Raw genomic sequence first — 17,377 nt, 5'->3', positions numbered from 1 at the left:
CACACACACACACACACACACACACACACACACACACACACACACACGTATACGCGCGCACACGTACACGCAAGCACTCGTGCACGCTGACCGGTACATATTATGAATATTATAAATAAGTGCGCGTTGTCGTCGACGTATTTATTCCGTGTACGCGTACGTATTGTTATTGTCCGAGAAACGGGAACGACGCATGCGACAGCTGACCGATTCGGATACGGCCTCGCCCGGATAAATACTACGCGCGCGCGCGCACACGACGCCCACGCGCCGCTTTGGATCGCAATGGTAATAATAATAAAAACGACGGTGATGAATAATGTGAGAGTGTAATGTGAACGCGATTATTATTATTATTATTATTTTTTTTTTTTTTTTTTAGTTATCTACAATGACAAACGATGTTAATATATTTATTTTTTTTTATCGCTCGACGAAATGTGCCGTGCGGTACTTGAACCGCGGTTTATTGCTCACAATAATTAATACGCATAGCGTAAACACACAATGTACTGTACGGCGGGAATGGTCGTAATTCATGATTTCACGGTTAAATAGGATTATTATTAATGTTGTATTATTCACTTATGTTGAGTATTAAAACACACCCATTCATACACAACTCGTACACTGTTAATTTAATAATAATAAATATTGTTATTTTCGTAATCAAAACTGACAAAATAAAACCACTTCAAACGACCAGTGCTAATGCGTTTTATCGTTTTCCATAACAATAACACATTTTAACGTGTTAATTTGTACATTGTGTATAATTATTATCAGAAAACTTATAAATTCAATGCATTGCATAGATATGTAGACAGAGACGGCTCGAACATTTACATTTTACCGGGACAGTATATTTTAATCCACCCCATCTACCTCAAAAAAATTGTTCCGGCTTCCCTAGAATTACATTAAAACTACTTAAACGTTAAAACGTAAACCTTGTATCGCCAAATATGTTCATAAATATATTGATATGCCTACTGAATTTCAATTTATTTAAACAAAATGTACAAAAAAATGACACCGCCCCGGTATTAATTGCTTACAAGCCACCTCTGAATGTAGATATCTTAGTTGTTTTGAGCAAGATTTATTTATTAAGAAAAACATGTCATTTACATTTCAAAACGATTGATTTAAGTACATAAGTGATGAGTGTTAATTGTTTCTGAAGTATAAAAGAAAATTACGTACATACAACCAGTGTCGGATCTAAGTCTCAGTAGGCCGGGATGCAATAACGATTGGAAGGCCATTAAAAAAAAAAAATTGAACAATATAACATTTGAATATTTATTAAATAAGTGCTGATGTATTAAATAATTAAAGAAAATGAAATTTAAGTACATAAATTAATATGTTAAGTAAAAAAAAAAAAAAAATAAAACAACGAAATCTCAGGACACTGCGTGTTACGGGTTTAGCGAACCCGGGTCCCCGAGCTGTGGCGTAGGGAAATTAGCGATTCCGCCGCCAGTGCTAACTGCACTGCAGTAGCCCTCACCTTACCTTAATTGGTTGAGTGGGTATGGTCCTCCAATTTAGGGGTTGAGGGATGGGCCAACAACCCATCCCCGGAAAAAAAACATTGTTAAGAAATAACCAACACAAAAGCCTCGGAAAGATGTGGACATACAGGACTTAAAAATTGGAACATGGAACGTGCGCTCTTTATACAGGACCGGAACACTGACAACAGTAGTATCTGAACTTGACTGATACGAACTGGCTATATTAGCAATTCAAGAAACTAGATGGCCCGGATCTGGCAATCACAAAACAGAGAAAGCAGCACTATTCTACAGTGGAGGATCAGGACATGAAAGGGGAGTTGGCTTCGTAGTCAGCGAAAGGATACTCAATAACATAAAGCGATTCGAATCAATTAATGATGGGCTATGCTTCTAGGAAATTCAAGCTAAATGGTTTAATATAACACTGATTAATTTCTATGCTTCAAAAGAGGACAAAAACGAGGAGACAAAAAACGATTTCTTTAAACAACTAGAAGCACTATATGACACAATACCTCAAAATATGGTCAAAATCGTACTAGGGGACTTAAATGCAAAAATTAGGAAAGAAATATATTACAAACTGACGATAGGACAACAAAGCCTCCATAATGACTCGAACGACAACGGAGTTAGATTAATATCCTTTGCAACGTCCAAGGGAATGACCATAAGTAGTACGTTTTTCCGCATAAATAAATCCATAAACAGACATGGATGTTCCCCGGGGAAACAACTAAAAATCAAATAGATCATGTCATGATTGACTCCAGAAGGAAACACTGCATAACGGATGTTAAAAGAAATAAAAATGGCAATTGATATACTAAAAAACGATAAAGCACCCGAAGAAGATGATATAACAACGGAGTTACTAAGCAAGAGTGGGAAAGCTGTGATGAAAAAATTAGAACAAATTATTACAAAAGCATGGAAGGAAGAAAAAATACCCGTAGCCTGGAATCTGTCGATCTTACGCCCTATCTACAAAAAAGGGGATACAATGGACTGCCACAATTATAGAGGCATCTCGCTTCTAGATACATCGTACAAAGTTATATCAATGTCCTCCTTAATAAACTCAAGCCATATGGAGATGAAATAGTCGGGGAATACCAGGGAGGTTTTAGAAGAGGAAAATCAACGGTGGATCAGATACATATTGTCAAACAAGTAATGGAAAAATGTTACGAATATAACCAGGATCTATTCATGCTATTTGTAGATTATAAAGAGGCATATGACTCTATTAATCGGGAAAGTTTATGGAAAGTCATGGAAAGGTTTTGGGTACCAGCAAAAATCATAAGAATGATAAGAGCATGTGTTCAAAACTCTAAATGTATGGTCAAATTTAACGGCCAACTATCGAAGGCATTCATGATCAACACAGGGCTGAAACAGGGAGATGCACTTTCACCAATGCTCTTCAACATTGCGTTGGAGGAGGTAGTTAGAAATGCATTAAACACAGGTATAGGAGTCAAATGGCAATAATTTAAGACTATAAAACTAAAGCATACGCCGATGACATAGTTTTACTGTCCGAATCTGAGAGCGACCTACAGAGTATGGCAGAATTTCTCATGGACGAAAGCAAACTAATGGGCTTAACTATAAATGAAAAAAAAACAAAGTACATGATACTGTCACGGAAAAATAATATATATAATAATTTGATAGTAAGAAATATGGAGTTCAAGTTGGTCGGAAATTTCAAGTATCTAGATGTGGAATTGAACGTGTCGAGTAATAACCACAAGGAAATACAAAACAGAATAAACTCAGCTAACAAGTGCTTTTTCGGATTAAATACAATATTAAAATCTAAACTAGTTTCAATCAAATCTAAACTAACCCTATACAAAGTAATGATACGCTCGATATCGCTATATGCGTGTAAAACCTGAGCCTCAACCAAAATAGACGAGCAAAACCTAGCAAGATTTGAAAGAAAGGTGTTACGGCAAATTTTTGACCCCGGAAAAAACCAAAACACGGGAAAATATGAGCGAAGAGAGAATGAAGAGGTGATTAACATGTCAGAGGATTCGGACATAATAGCTACTATGAAAAGCAAAAGGATAAGCTGGGCAGGGCATATATGGCGAGGCCGAGAGCAGACAATTGGTCAAGTCACCTACTGGAAGCCGAAGAGCTAGCCACGGATAGAGATAGATGGAGGGAAGTGGTGGTTACGGCGAAGGACTTGAACGGTCTATATTAAGCCAGAGAAAAAAAAAAAACGAAACAATTTTCAATTTTAGATATTGATTTTAGAGGCCCCGGTGCATTGTACCCCCTACAATTCCGCAGTTTGGCAATGTATACAACGTACTATCCGGTTGCTTTGATTTCAATAACTCGCAATACAAATGGAATAAAAATCGAAAGTTTTCGAGAAAGTAAATGAATACTAATAAAATTACAATTCCGGATTTAGTCGACGATACAAAAGCTGAAAAATAATAACATTGTAACAAACAACCGTAAATTTGTACTTAATTGTTCATAAACGCTATTACCAAATATTATTATACCAAACATACAAGTAAATTATACATTTATTATCTATCGACTGTGATAAACACTTTCAAACATTCATATTATAATAGTATTCGTTCGTCAAATGAGTGCATTCGCCAAATTAGCCATTTCAACGAAAAAAAAAAGTAGGAAATAAAATTGCACGCGCCAACACAATTATTATATTATAGTATATTTTATCGACAATTGTTTGATGTATTAAAACTCAAGTATAAAATTATACACAAGTTAAAAATAGAAACAAATTAATAACAAAGGGATACTGAACGGAAAAGAAGACACATGAATGCAAGTTTTTTATGAATGACGGACGACACGCAAATGACCGATCACGCAGAAAACGTCATGGTCGAGGTTAAAGAGATGACGTGTGAAATCAGAATCGTTTTCTCCTAGGGTCGTTTATACTTTTCGATTCTTTATCAAATTATTTTTATTTTTTTTTACTTTTTACAGATTTATCGAAGACTATAGATCCGCGGTTATCTTGGTTTTTATTTTTTCGTTCAGTATTTGTGCGTTTATAGTAATGAACTATTTGTATATGTGTCGATTTTATTTGAGTGGAGCTCGTTGGTCGTAATCATAATATATTAACTGAAACTTTGCATAAAATGAGTCTCTGTCGTGTATACTACAGCTACCGAATAGAAAATAACATAATACGCGTATAGAAAAAAAAAAACCTTGCGCGACTGAAAATGATTGAGCCCGACACAAAGGCGAGTGAAATGACCAACAAACAAAATAAAGGGAAATCAATACAATACACTCACTCGCACGCACGCACATACAGGCGCGAACTACAATCTGATATACAATCAGCCGATTGTCCCGTCACCCGCGGCACGCATCAACGGCCGCGGTGTATTATTATTTCTTTAAGGTCTGGTTTGGCTGCTGCAGTCGACTACAGCAGCCGCTGCGTGCAGTTGCTGCAGCGACGGTCACACAATAAACGGATTATTTTCTGTGTAGTTTTGCACCGTCGTCCCGCGAAAAATTATTCATTTCTGACGTTTTGTCAACATGAACGGAACAGGTTGAAGTGACTGCAGAGAGTACTACTGCACGTGCGACGGACGTACCGGAGTCGTAATTTATCCAATCACGTACGGGAGGAGAGTACCCGCGACCGTCGCTGCAGCAACTACGTGCAACGGTTACTGCAGCCAGACCAGACCTTTGGGCACGTTGATTTCAGCACGGAACACAAAACCCCGCGTGTTACGTGTACGTGATGTTCGAGCGCACGGCGCAATCAAACAATAGTATCGCACCGGTTTATGCTATGAATCGATTGTATGTTGGGTGTGTGCGTGCGCAAGGGGAATTAAAGACGGGTAAAATTAAAATACATGCGTTAAACAACGCGGTTGTTGTGACGAAGTAGTGGCGCGCGCGTACGATAACGGTACGGACCAATCCACGATTTCACGTTCTTCGAATATTTATTATTTACGTGAACGTCAAGCACGTGCTGGCGGTCGATGCACGTCAGAATGTTCGTAATAATAGAACTAAACTCGGTGGCGGCGGTGGCGTTCGGTTTTTCGGTACGCAGGGACGGGTCCCGACTGGGGGAAACGATCAAAGACGCATTCACGGGCGCGTCCCGCGTTCAGCGTACCCATCTAGGCAGTAGCACGGGAGATGGTGGCACAGGGGAAGTTAGCATCCGCGGCCATTGAGCGACCGCCGTCGACGTCGCGGGAACCGTGTCCGGGGTGCATGAATGAACGCCCCCGCGCGATTCATAAGCTTTTTTGCCGAGAGGATCGGAGCGCGTGCGCGCGCAACCCGCTGTTGCCGGGGCTCGGTCGGTACCGCGGGAGTAAACAAAGAAGAAAGTCCACGCCGCCGCACCAAAACTGTGAAACCGTGCCGCGCCGCGCCGAGCGCTCCGGCATACCACTCGTGTACACGCCACTCACAGCGATGACACGAATGGAACAGACACTTTGGTGGTTGCGGTGGCGGTGGGATGGTGGTGGTGGTGGTGGGGGGTACTAGAACGAAGAATGTTGCTGTCTTTCTCTCTCGCATGTGCAACATAGAAAAAACACACGCAAATCTATCAAATTGTTGGTCTATTTGGTACGTTTGATTTAAATAACCGAGAAAAGTATTCTGAAAATGATACATAATAATACCGCATATTATTCGTTTAAAACGAAGATTAAACATAATTTCAGATTTCAGATAATTTCAGAAACAAAAAAAAAAATGGGAATTTTTTACGATGTTGGTTCGCGTGAAACACAAATAACCCCTTAACGTGTGTGTTTCCTTAGCTAATTGGATATCGCCCAACGAGGAACAACACACGTATTCTACATAATGAGGGAAAAAGGGTTAAAAGCGAACAGTTTGTCGACGACGAAACATAACAACGTGAACGATGGTCATAACAATACGAAGAATGATGTTTCAGAATAGTTTTCAAAAGAGCGCCTCCCGCATATGGCTTGCGTTTACGACGACCGGGTTTTCGTTATAATATATACTGGGATCAATCGGCCAGACGTTTTCGGATTTTCTTCTCGTGATATTTATAATATTATGTTTTACAAATATTATTGTACAGTCTAGGTCTTCACGACGGAGTCTCTATTATCCTGTCACGCCACCGTGTAGAATGTACGCGTAACGGAGACGAAAACAAAACGTTTTATTATTTTACAATAATAATAGTAGTGACCCCCCGCCAAGCACGTTTCGCTTACGTTTTATTTGTTTATTTTTTTTACGACGAACACATGCGACGTATGTCTTTTATGTGTATACACGACACGGGCCGATCACGCGAGAATACCACCTCATCCGTCTCTCCTCTTCCGTACGATTAACATCGTCGTAGTCCCTGTATGTCATGAATATATATATATTAATATATTAACGTTACTACGGTATTACTATTATATGTACATAATATATAATATATATATATATACATAAATATATTATGCATAAAGTATGAACAACTAAAACTGTTCCTTCCAGACATAAATAACTCCATCGTCTATCACTCGATCGTAGTCGAATGGATAAATGAAAACCAAAACAACAAGTGCGATGATCTCGTCCTTCAACGTCGAACGTCGTGAGAACAAAAAGCATGATTTTTTTTAGATCGACGTAAATATCGATTTGAATTTATGACCCTGCGGGTGTTGGAAATTTATTTCGCGTCGGAATCAATGCGCACGAGTAGGTCGTACCTGCTAGTGCTAAATACCGCGAGATGAATATTTTATGTAGGTATATAAACGGATTATCCTTAGGCGAGATCGGTTCATTCAGTAAACAAAGACAAACGGACACACACGGAGAAAAAGTTTACCACACCGTCCACGGTGGTAGTAGTGTAGGAAAGGGTCACGAGACACCCTCTATGCCCACGACGTCTGTGGTGCACATGCGCGTCGTCGGGTGCACTCGAGCCGTTCGCCTAACGGTGGGGGAGAAGGGGAGGGACGGCTGTATTAGCATTCCCAATCGATGTCTGCATTCCGACCTTCAGACGAAAAAGGTCACGCACGCACTACACACAATATTCTCCTCCACCCGGTGCTGGTGGGGCCGAAGAGAGTAGCGGTGACGGGGCGACACGTTCATTATTTGGCATTGTGTTTGAAATCTACTTTTTTATTTTATTATTCCCTAATCGCATCATCATCTTTTCTTTCTCCGAGAAGTACTCGTAGTAGAGAGTGGTAGTAGTGAGTATGAACTAGTGGTACGACGACCGGGCACGTCGTCGTCGAGTTATCACTCACTCGTTATTTCCTTTGTGGGGCATATCATTTTATATCCTCGGATAACTCGTTTGGCTAGGGAGCGGAGTGAAACAATAAAAAAAAAAAAAAAAAAATCAAAATACAAGACGACTACGCGACGAGAAAAACGTTGCAGGAGAGAGATGACGCGCACGTGCGAGGAGCAAAAAATCGAATAGGGTTAGTGACGCGGCGAGGAGAAAACGACGCGTAACAATTATTATTCGTCCGCGACTCATGTCGTGTCCATATTCTGTTGCCGCCGCCGCGTAGAACCACCAAGTACTGCGAAAACGGCAGTTCGTAATCACTCAATTGTTGAATGAAATTTACACGGGTTTTTGTTAATGGGCTGCGCGCGCGGCGAGTACGGCACCTAGCGCAGTGCGCAAGCACGTCCGAAAGAGCGAGGGGCGCACGCGCGCGACGCCGAAACGTTATTAAACGGGAAAGACATCGCGTTGCGTAACCGTGGTAAACGCGATCGTCGGACGGCGCCATCGCGGTTGGACTGCGAGCGAAATACAACGTTGGAAATATTAGTTTTGCTCTTTGAACCGGATAGTGTGCATTTTAAAATACGCGCGCGCGTTCTCTGCTCGGAGCTTCGATTTATTTATCGCCGCCGCGCGGCGTACAAACCATCCACGGTCGAACGACGCTCGCCGCGCTACTCCGTACATCCATCGGGGCTAGGTCGTCATTGTAATATAGTCGAATATATTTTGTTGTGAAAAAAACCAAACGTGCGCGGCGAGTCGTACACGTACACACGGACATACAACATTATACGCGCGCGCGCGCACCACACACGCGCACACACACACACACATATATATGTTTTTTTTTTTTTTTTTTTTTTTTAATCGCTAATGAAGTGTACGAAAAAAAAAATGGGCGGACTTATTATTTTCTTTATACACAATTGTCTACACGACTGTGATTTTATTACCGCATTAATCCTAATCTAAATTGGAACCGTAGAACGAGTTACTGGAAAACAAATCGTGATTACTTAACAGGAATTCTCGACAATGGGCGCTGCACGTCGCTTTTTTGATGATAAAACAGCGTGCAATATGATACGAGTTCTCAGCATAACGATTCTGCGAAACGAGAAAGTACCGAGAGCATGTTGATAAACTCAAATGGATGCCGGTGGCTTATAATGGCAGTGTTTATAATACGGCTGTATTCCAACAGTCCACGCGACAAAAGAATATAAATATTCAAAATGTTGTGCAACGGAGTTCTGCGCAAACTTAGTTTTCGAGTAATTCGTTGCACGTGTACGACCGAAGATTAACAAATACATAGTTTAAACGATTTTAAAAAACCAATACCCAGCGGTTATTTATATGATTATGGGTTTAGCGGATATCAAATGTTGAATTGATAATGCAATTATTGCGTTTACATTACAATATGAGAACATCAGGGAATCGCGCTTCCAAGGGAACCCAGTATAACATAATAATCTTACCTAATAAACGCTATCAGACTTAAAAAAAAAAAAATAACAATAAAAATTAAATTAAAAGCATTTCAACACAACACATACGGGCAATCGTAAAAACATCTGATAATTTTGTATGACGCGAACAATATCATTAATTTAAAAATAGTGGACGTAATAGTGGCAAAGGCGAAAATAGGGGGGGTTTAGGAAGTATTACACCCCCTATTTTACAACTAGCATCCTCAAATAATGTCAGACATTTGACTTTTTGAGTATAAAACTGTAATGAAATATAAATGAAAATAATATAAATTAAATACCCAATAAATACGGAGCTTAAGCACCCTCAGTTTTTTTTATTGAAATTGCGCCTATGAATAGTTGACTAGTATTATATTTTTAATTATTTTGAGATAAATATTACAATTTAAATTATTTGATAATAAGATCGAAATAACTTCGGTCACATGGGTATCTGTTATTTTAACGTTTATTTTCCATTCTTGAATTCAGGTAAACGATCTAATTTATAGTTATGTTCAGGGATCGTAAGTTCAAGCACTAAAAAACGCATAAATAATCATGCAATAAATAATGCACTAACATTTGATAAAATATGCATTCAAAATCTTTAACTATGCACGAAAAAAATGTATAAGCATTTTTTAAAATAATAAGAATTATACATTCATGTTTTTAAATGTTATATTTTATTTTTTCGATTACATTTAATTAAAATAATAATTAATGAACACAAGTTGCTACAAAAATAAATTAATAGATTGCACACGTCAATGGTAGCGGTGCGCAAAAACATTGTTTCCGTGGTACTGTTTTTAACTTATAAAACTTGTCATACAAAAATAAAAATACTGATAAATTTCTGAGATTTTGTAAACATGTTCAGAAAAGTAAATAAAAATGCATTCAAGCATTTATTAATCTATTTTTTTTTTTTATTTCATGAAAAATGATTTTGTTGAATTTACATAAAATAATATGTACTTATAATTCGAAAAAAATCAACTAAATTTCAAATATGCCTATACATACAGAACATGCAAAAACATGCGGATTTGTATTTCACTTAACATGTTCCGATGTAGCAAAAAATAACATGCAAATGCATGAACTTATGAGCCCTGGTTAGGTTATGTCATGTCTGTTTTCTTCTACATTGTTTCAGTATACATGACGATTCACGGGCGGTGAGATTAAAATAATTTATATTTCATTCACATGGAACGATTTTTCAAGACAATTTAGCAGTAGGGAAAGGTATACTTTTTTCGATTTTTTGATTAATTTATGTATTCTTTGTGACTTCCAGATATTCCGCAATATTATTTCCGACAAGTAAAAATAAACACAAATTTCTCATCTTTCCCCGGTTATATTTTGATTCTCATAGAAAGTATTGTTATGTTAACGAGCAAATAATGGCTGATTTATTTCATGTAATTATATTATAACTACCAAACCGAACGGAAATACGTATTACTATCGCGATAATGATTTAGTATTAAAGTAAAATAAAAACGATTAACCGAACGTCTTATCAATTAATATTTGAAATTATTAATGTTTTCTATGTTATGCCGTTACGCCGCCCGCTGCCATCGTAGGACGAATATATGGATTTCACAAAATTTGTCACTGGTCAAGGAACAAAATTGCAAAAATTTAAACGTGTTCGCCCCGCCCGCCTAGCCGTATATTACATAAACGATATATTCAATTTTCCGCATTACAAAAGTGTGATACGCACAAAAAGCGTGTTAATCATGATTTTACCTAAACGGTATGGATAATTTCGACAACGGCGTTAAAATGTGGATTTCGATTTTTACATCGTCGCCCACAACACCGTGAACCATGTAACTGGTCTGCGAACAGAGGGCACGCGTTGAGCAACACACGCTTGGCCGTCCAGTGTAAAAATCATTTTGTAAAAGCACCGTCCACCAAACCGGGAAACACGATTCGGGCGCAGCACATCGATCTCACCGCCGTATAATATAATTTACTGTTATTGAAAAGCAAAACGTTTCTAATTGTATTTTAAATCATTATTGTATCATCCAATCTCGGGTCGAAAATATGTTACACGCGCGCGTTGCTCTCGATGCGGCCGTCGACGACGGACAAGAAGTAATTTCAATGAGTATTGGGTATAATAAAACATTTAAACATTTACACATTCTCACACACAAACAACAAACGAACCAACTCGTGCCACGCAATATGGCCGCCTCCACAAGCTCCGGGTTTTTCCACACCTCTTGAACTAGAACCAGTCTGGAACAATGTCACTTACTCTCCAACGCCGAACGGGGGCCGACGAAGCCGTTGCAGTCGCGTTCCTCTCGTGGACGCCCAAGGTCGCAACATATTTCATGCCCATCTCTTACCACCACCACTGCACCCACAGCGCATCGTCAGTCGTGATAAAAAAAATGAAAAAAAAAAAAAAACCCGTATCGTCTTGGTTGCATTCCATAAGTTATTATTATTATTATTACGTATATAGTATTCACCGCGGCGGCGAGGTTTGATTTTTTTTTTTCCTAAACCGCCGCACTAATGGTTCTCTTGCTCTTACCCGCTGCTCCTACCACGGCGCGGTCTTTCTCCAAACCCGATTTCGAGAAGAGTCCATTTACACACGTCGTTTACTGTACACGAACGCGCGGTGACGAGATGACCCGGTGCGGTTTCGTGTAGAACAATAGGCAGGCGGAGTGGGGAGGAAATACTATTACTACTACCTACTACTATTACTACTACTACTACTACTACAACTACTATTACTACCATTACTACTACTATACTATTATTACTACCACTACGAGTTACATATGGTCGGATGGGGGAGGGGTAATGCTTACCTGATTTCTTTGGTCGCCGTAGCTGAGTGTGATCTTTATGTTGCCTTTGACCGTTGAATCCGTTACGGGCTCGATTCTGACAACCGTGCTAGGATCGATCTTGTGCAAATCACTGTTCTCCACGGAGTTTAAAAAGTCTTCGGTTCTCATGTCTTCGACTTTTTTTATATTACCATTGGCCAACCGTATTAGCGAACCTTTGGTGAAATTGGACGTTTTAGTAGCTTGCGTAGAAGGCGGTGATTCGGCTGCGATGCGTCGCATTTTTTTCGGCAAAGGCTCTGCGGATCCGATGATATTGTTATTGTTGTTGTTATTGTTATTGTTGTTATTGTTGTTGTTGTTGTTGTTGATGGCAGGCACGACCACCGAAGAAATCGACGGCGGAGGTGGTAATATTCGTTGTTGCTGTTGCTGAATAGGTGGCTTATTGTCTCGACCATTGGGCACTTTGAACTGTTCGGGTGGCGACGACGACGGACTGGCCTGACTACCGACGCCACCACCATTCAGATTCTTACTAGGCGGGCTAGGGTACCTTTGATCCTGCGGCGGCTGCATTAGATGGTGTCTGGTGTCCCGCGGGATCAAAGATGCGTACGGGCTGGTGTACACGCCGTACGGTGCTGGTGGTTGGTGCATGGGGTACGGGTGGTACGGTGACGCGCTTACGTAAAGCCGTGGGTGTCCGTACACGGGATACGGATGGTGTCGGTCGTCCAACCTAAGGTGGTGGTCCACCGGTGGCGGGGGCGGCGGCAACGGTTCTTTGGTGGCTGTCAGGTTGACAGGGCGGCAGTCGGCCGCGTACTTGGACGACACCCGGGACGTCTTCAGAGGGTTCACTGGCGCTGGTTTCGGCAATGGCCGCAGGAATTCCGGTGTAGTCGGCGGGTCAGAAGACTGTTGCTGCTGCTGCGGCGAAGGTGGTGGCGGCACCACAGACTTCATGTACACCGACGGTTCCACGTAAGACATACGGTGGCTGTGGACGGCCGCGGCGACGGCCTGGTGGTTGTAAGGCAGATGGGCCTGAAGCCCGTGGCTAACGCCGTCCACCACGAGACCGCTAGTAATCATTGCAGGTACCGTTGAAAAACGCCTGAAAATAATCAATAATATTTGGTATTATTATGTTAACGAATCTAATATATTTCATATATAATGACTTATTAATAAAAGGTATCTGTAATATGTATTATATTCGCCGAGTATAATATTTTAGAACTAAAGATGTACTTGGACTTGTTAAGTGGAGATACGCTTTGATTAATCTCCAAACTTAGGGTTTTCAGCAACATTAAAAAAATCTATGCTACAAAATCAAATTGGACGTGAATAACAATATTTAAGTAAAGCCATCTGAATGAGATTTCGGTAAGAATAGTCAATCAATAGAATCGACCCAGCAGCGAGTATACTATAATGATTAGTCAAGCTTTTTCGAATCATGTTCAATAGTTCATTATTAAAATGGTTTAGAATCGAATTTTATTTTCGAGGCTGTCGTAACATAACGGTAATTGTCGTGGGCGATACCGAAAACAGAATTATTGTTCAAACACATATCGTATGTTCTGTAACGTGAATTGTGCATGCATTGTCGGCGTGGGCGTATCTCTGCGGGCGACAAACTATACAATAGTAATAATAATAAACTTCGAAGGAAGCCAGTGAATACCGGAAGCAATTACTCGTACGTAGAAGTGGTGTTGATTTTTGAACAAACGCACGGAGAATGGAACGGTGGCGGCGGAGGTAAAAGACACTTGCACACCGATAGAGTACATATATTTATATACATACATTTCAAAAAAATATTTTGCTAATATAAACTTATAATATTCCAAACAGGAAGGTTAAAAAGCAATATTAAAAAACCCACTGTATGGGGTATCGATAAATATAGAACCAGACAGGGGCCTCCGTATATTATCTCGCATCATCTAGAATAGCATTCAAAACAGAAATGAACAACTAGACGACCGAACAATACGAAAAACTACACAGTGTTTATCGTCGTAGTACAAAAATTTATCCGAAAGCTATATTTACTCCAAAGCGCACTGTGCATTATTTGTTATAAGTACATTAACTTAACCGTATTACGCACACGCGCGTGCACGACAAAGAGCGCAAATCACAATGATTTACAAGTGCTGGCATTCTCTTAGCATACTACAAACACTCACGTGAACGGATAAATGATAAAATTTAATTTCATTCAATATTGATATCGTTATAAACACGTACGTGTGTGAATGTGTGTGCGTGTGCGTGTGTGTATCCCATTATTAAATACAAGTCTGAACAGACAGTAGTGTTAAGCCCAACAATATACATAGAAACGGAAAAAAAGTCGAACACGTGCGTGCCACCGATAATTGTTGTATGCACATACATATATAGATTCGAACAAATGAACAATGCGCGACGAAACGGTTCGCTTATCTAGGGTCCGAGTACATCTTAAACGAATAACAAAAAATCAAAGAAAAAATACAAAAAATGTTTACAACAAGACGAAGTGTACACAACAATAGGCTCGAAACACGCTTGTTCGGCTGGCTGAGAATATTATTAATATAACGCGAGTGGAAATAATCGAAGAACCTTATCTTAGAAACGGTATTCTCGGAAGCGTAGCGATTATTTTGCGAATACTATTACAAATGCATCGTGTATTTACAATACATTATTCGTACTCCACAATTAATAATCGAACTAATTTATCCTAGGATAAGAACCGATTACTGCCCTTTGTACTCCAAGCACGTTGGGACAGACGCACGAACATATGTTCACACAGTGTTCACAGACGCTCGCTGTTTGCACACTTCTCATCACAATTTTTATTGTTTATTCATCGACGGGCGGCGCATTGATGCGACTTAAAACACTTCAAGGACAATGCGACGCAAATCGACTCCGGAAAAATGTATGTAATATATTTAAAACTCGTTTAGTAGCCCGCGAATCGGTGAAAACCAAAAACGGCGTACCAATTTGCACGCGATTATTATTTATATTTTTCGACGACGGCGTACACCATTCACCGTAAAATAAAAATTGACAATCCACCATTCACCGTATTAGACAATCGTCAACCGGTCGTCGAACACACGTACATACACCTATCTGTTTTTATCTGTCGATCATAAATCTGTCAGGGAATCGTCAAACCGATCGTTTCTGTTCAAAAATATAAATTATCATAGTGCATAGTATTCCGTTCCGTGAACGATAACGCATTGTCGTCGCGCCGATGATAACGCGAACGTGTAATGAGTTTTTTTCCGTTGAGCTGTGTGACTAATGAAGGATGCACCGAATTGTGCGGCTGTTCGAACAAGGTTAATGGTTTAATAAACATAATGATATATCATGCCATTATTCCGACGCCGGCATAACCACTCGTAACAATTTAAACGTTACGTCGATGATCGGAATATTAATACGCTCTATGGGTACACGGAATAATGGGATATAGATAAAATTATAATGATCCCGTCGATGCAAATACAATTTATATATATATACTTAGGTATGTTTAACGCATTAACAGCATAAATTCACGGTGTCCGGTTCGTTTTACACCCGAAGCATTTTTTTTATCGTAATCATTATTCAATACGAACGGAGGAGAAAAAATATCCTATCCAATTGAATTCTTTTGGAGCGATTCAAGCGCGTACTAATAAACAGATAGACGCGTTCGCGTCATTGAAAAGTGCACGGAAAAAACGGCACGTTCGAACACCATATTAGTATTCTATCTGGTATTCATAATTGGCAGACAAAATAATCGAAAAACTAAATTAAATTGACGAAAGAGGAACAATATATATGTATATAAACAACGTGCAAAACGGGGTATTCGTCACCGCGGTGACCTTGAGGTAAAAAAAAAAAAAAAAAAATACCAAAAAAAGCGTGCAGCTGAAACCGAATACAACACTTGTCCGGCACAACAACCGTGGTGCGCGCGGGCTCTCGCGAAGCACTGTCGTGTCGTTAATGAATCGAGTGCAGTTCCACGGCGAGGTCGTTAAAATATTTTCAAAAAACTATCAACCGTATCAGGCGTACCTGATACTGACGACGACGAAATATGATTTCGACGGAAAACGATTTACACGTTGTACATCATGTTCTCATCATGTTACACACGTAAATCCATCGAGACACCGATACAACATTGGTAAGTTGTAATGGAAGAAATTTTGTATTTTTTAAAAACGCGGTCGGATGCCATAAAATTTGCACAGCCGGAAACCAGTCCAAATACATCCAAGGTTAGCCGGGATGTGTTTCGCAGCTGTGCGTTAAACGTATACTTTTAGCCACCACGCACGCACACGTACGTTTCGAATCCTTTCGTCGCCGGAAAGGAAAAACAAAAAACCACGGTTCGAACGGTCGGAAAACCGTTGAGCACGAGAAGAGAATAGGGAACACCGATCGCGAGAATTTACACGGTTTTCCGAAAACACCGACGCACTGCGACGACGGACGCGGCGGTAGTGTTGCAAAATATGTTATTACGGATTTAAATCGTTTCCCGGTGTCACGGGTGGAAAACGAAAACGTTGTAATCCGTAGCCGGCAACGTAACAACTACTTACCGGACGAGGACGAGTCGTTATTAACAGAAATGATAATAATCGTGCCGCTGGGGCTGATAAGCATTTTCCGTCGAACCCGCACACGTAACGATAATTACGACGCCGGTCAGCGACTAAACCGGGCACGACCGGCGGTTGTGCGTTTTTTTCTTCTTCTTCTTCTTAATATTATTCGAGCCGGGAGAGGAGAGAAGGTCGAACGAGCGAACGAGTAAGGCGCACACACACGGGCGCGCGGGCATACGCATGTATATCGTTTGTACGCTCGGCGATTACGTTGCGAGCACGCACGCACACACGGACACACTGACGGTCGGTCGCGTACCGCACACTCTCTGGCGAACACGCACACACGCCAACTACAACCACCGCTCTCGGTGTGCTAACACGCGCTCCACGACGACGACGACCGCGACCACTACTACACGTTCTACTACACGTACTACTACTACTACTACTACTACTACTACTACTACTACTACTACTACTACTACTACTACTACACGTACTACTACTACTACTACTACTACTACTACTACTACTACTACTACTA

At 40.2% G+C, this 17,377-nt stretch overlaps 1 protein-coding gene across 2 annotated transcripts in view; it reads right to left on the bottom strand.

The window, feature by feature from the left end:
- The window catches only part of LOC112691942 (formin-J), a 21,006-nt gene extending 3,735 nt beyond the window's left edge, over window positions 1–17,271 (bottom strand). The window contains exons 1-2 of one of the 2 annotated variants that reach the window (XM_025566421.1): window positions 16,825–17,271; window positions 12,200–13,301 (exon numbers count right to left, since the gene is read on the bottom strand). In XM_025566421.1, the coding sequence (XP_025422206.1) occupies window positions 12,200–13,279 (1,080 nt within the window). In that variant the 5' untranslated portion in view covers window positions 13,280–13,301; window positions 16,825–17,271. The other variant, XM_025566422.1, reaches the window with a different exon arrangement.
- Window positions 17,272–17,377: the final 106 nt, after the last annotated feature.

The sequence above is a fragment of the Sipha flava genome, unplaced genomic scaffold (genome assembly GCF_003268045.1).
Source record: "Sipha flava isolate LNK unplaced genomic scaffold, YSA_version1 68_pilon_pilon, whole genome shotgun sequence".
Classification (NCBI taxonomy): Eukaryota; Metazoa; Arthropoda; class Insecta; order Hemiptera; family Aphididae; genus Sipha; species Sipha flava.
Note: the sequence above shows the minus strand (reverse complement) of the source record. Positions and strands in the feature narration are given on the sequence as shown.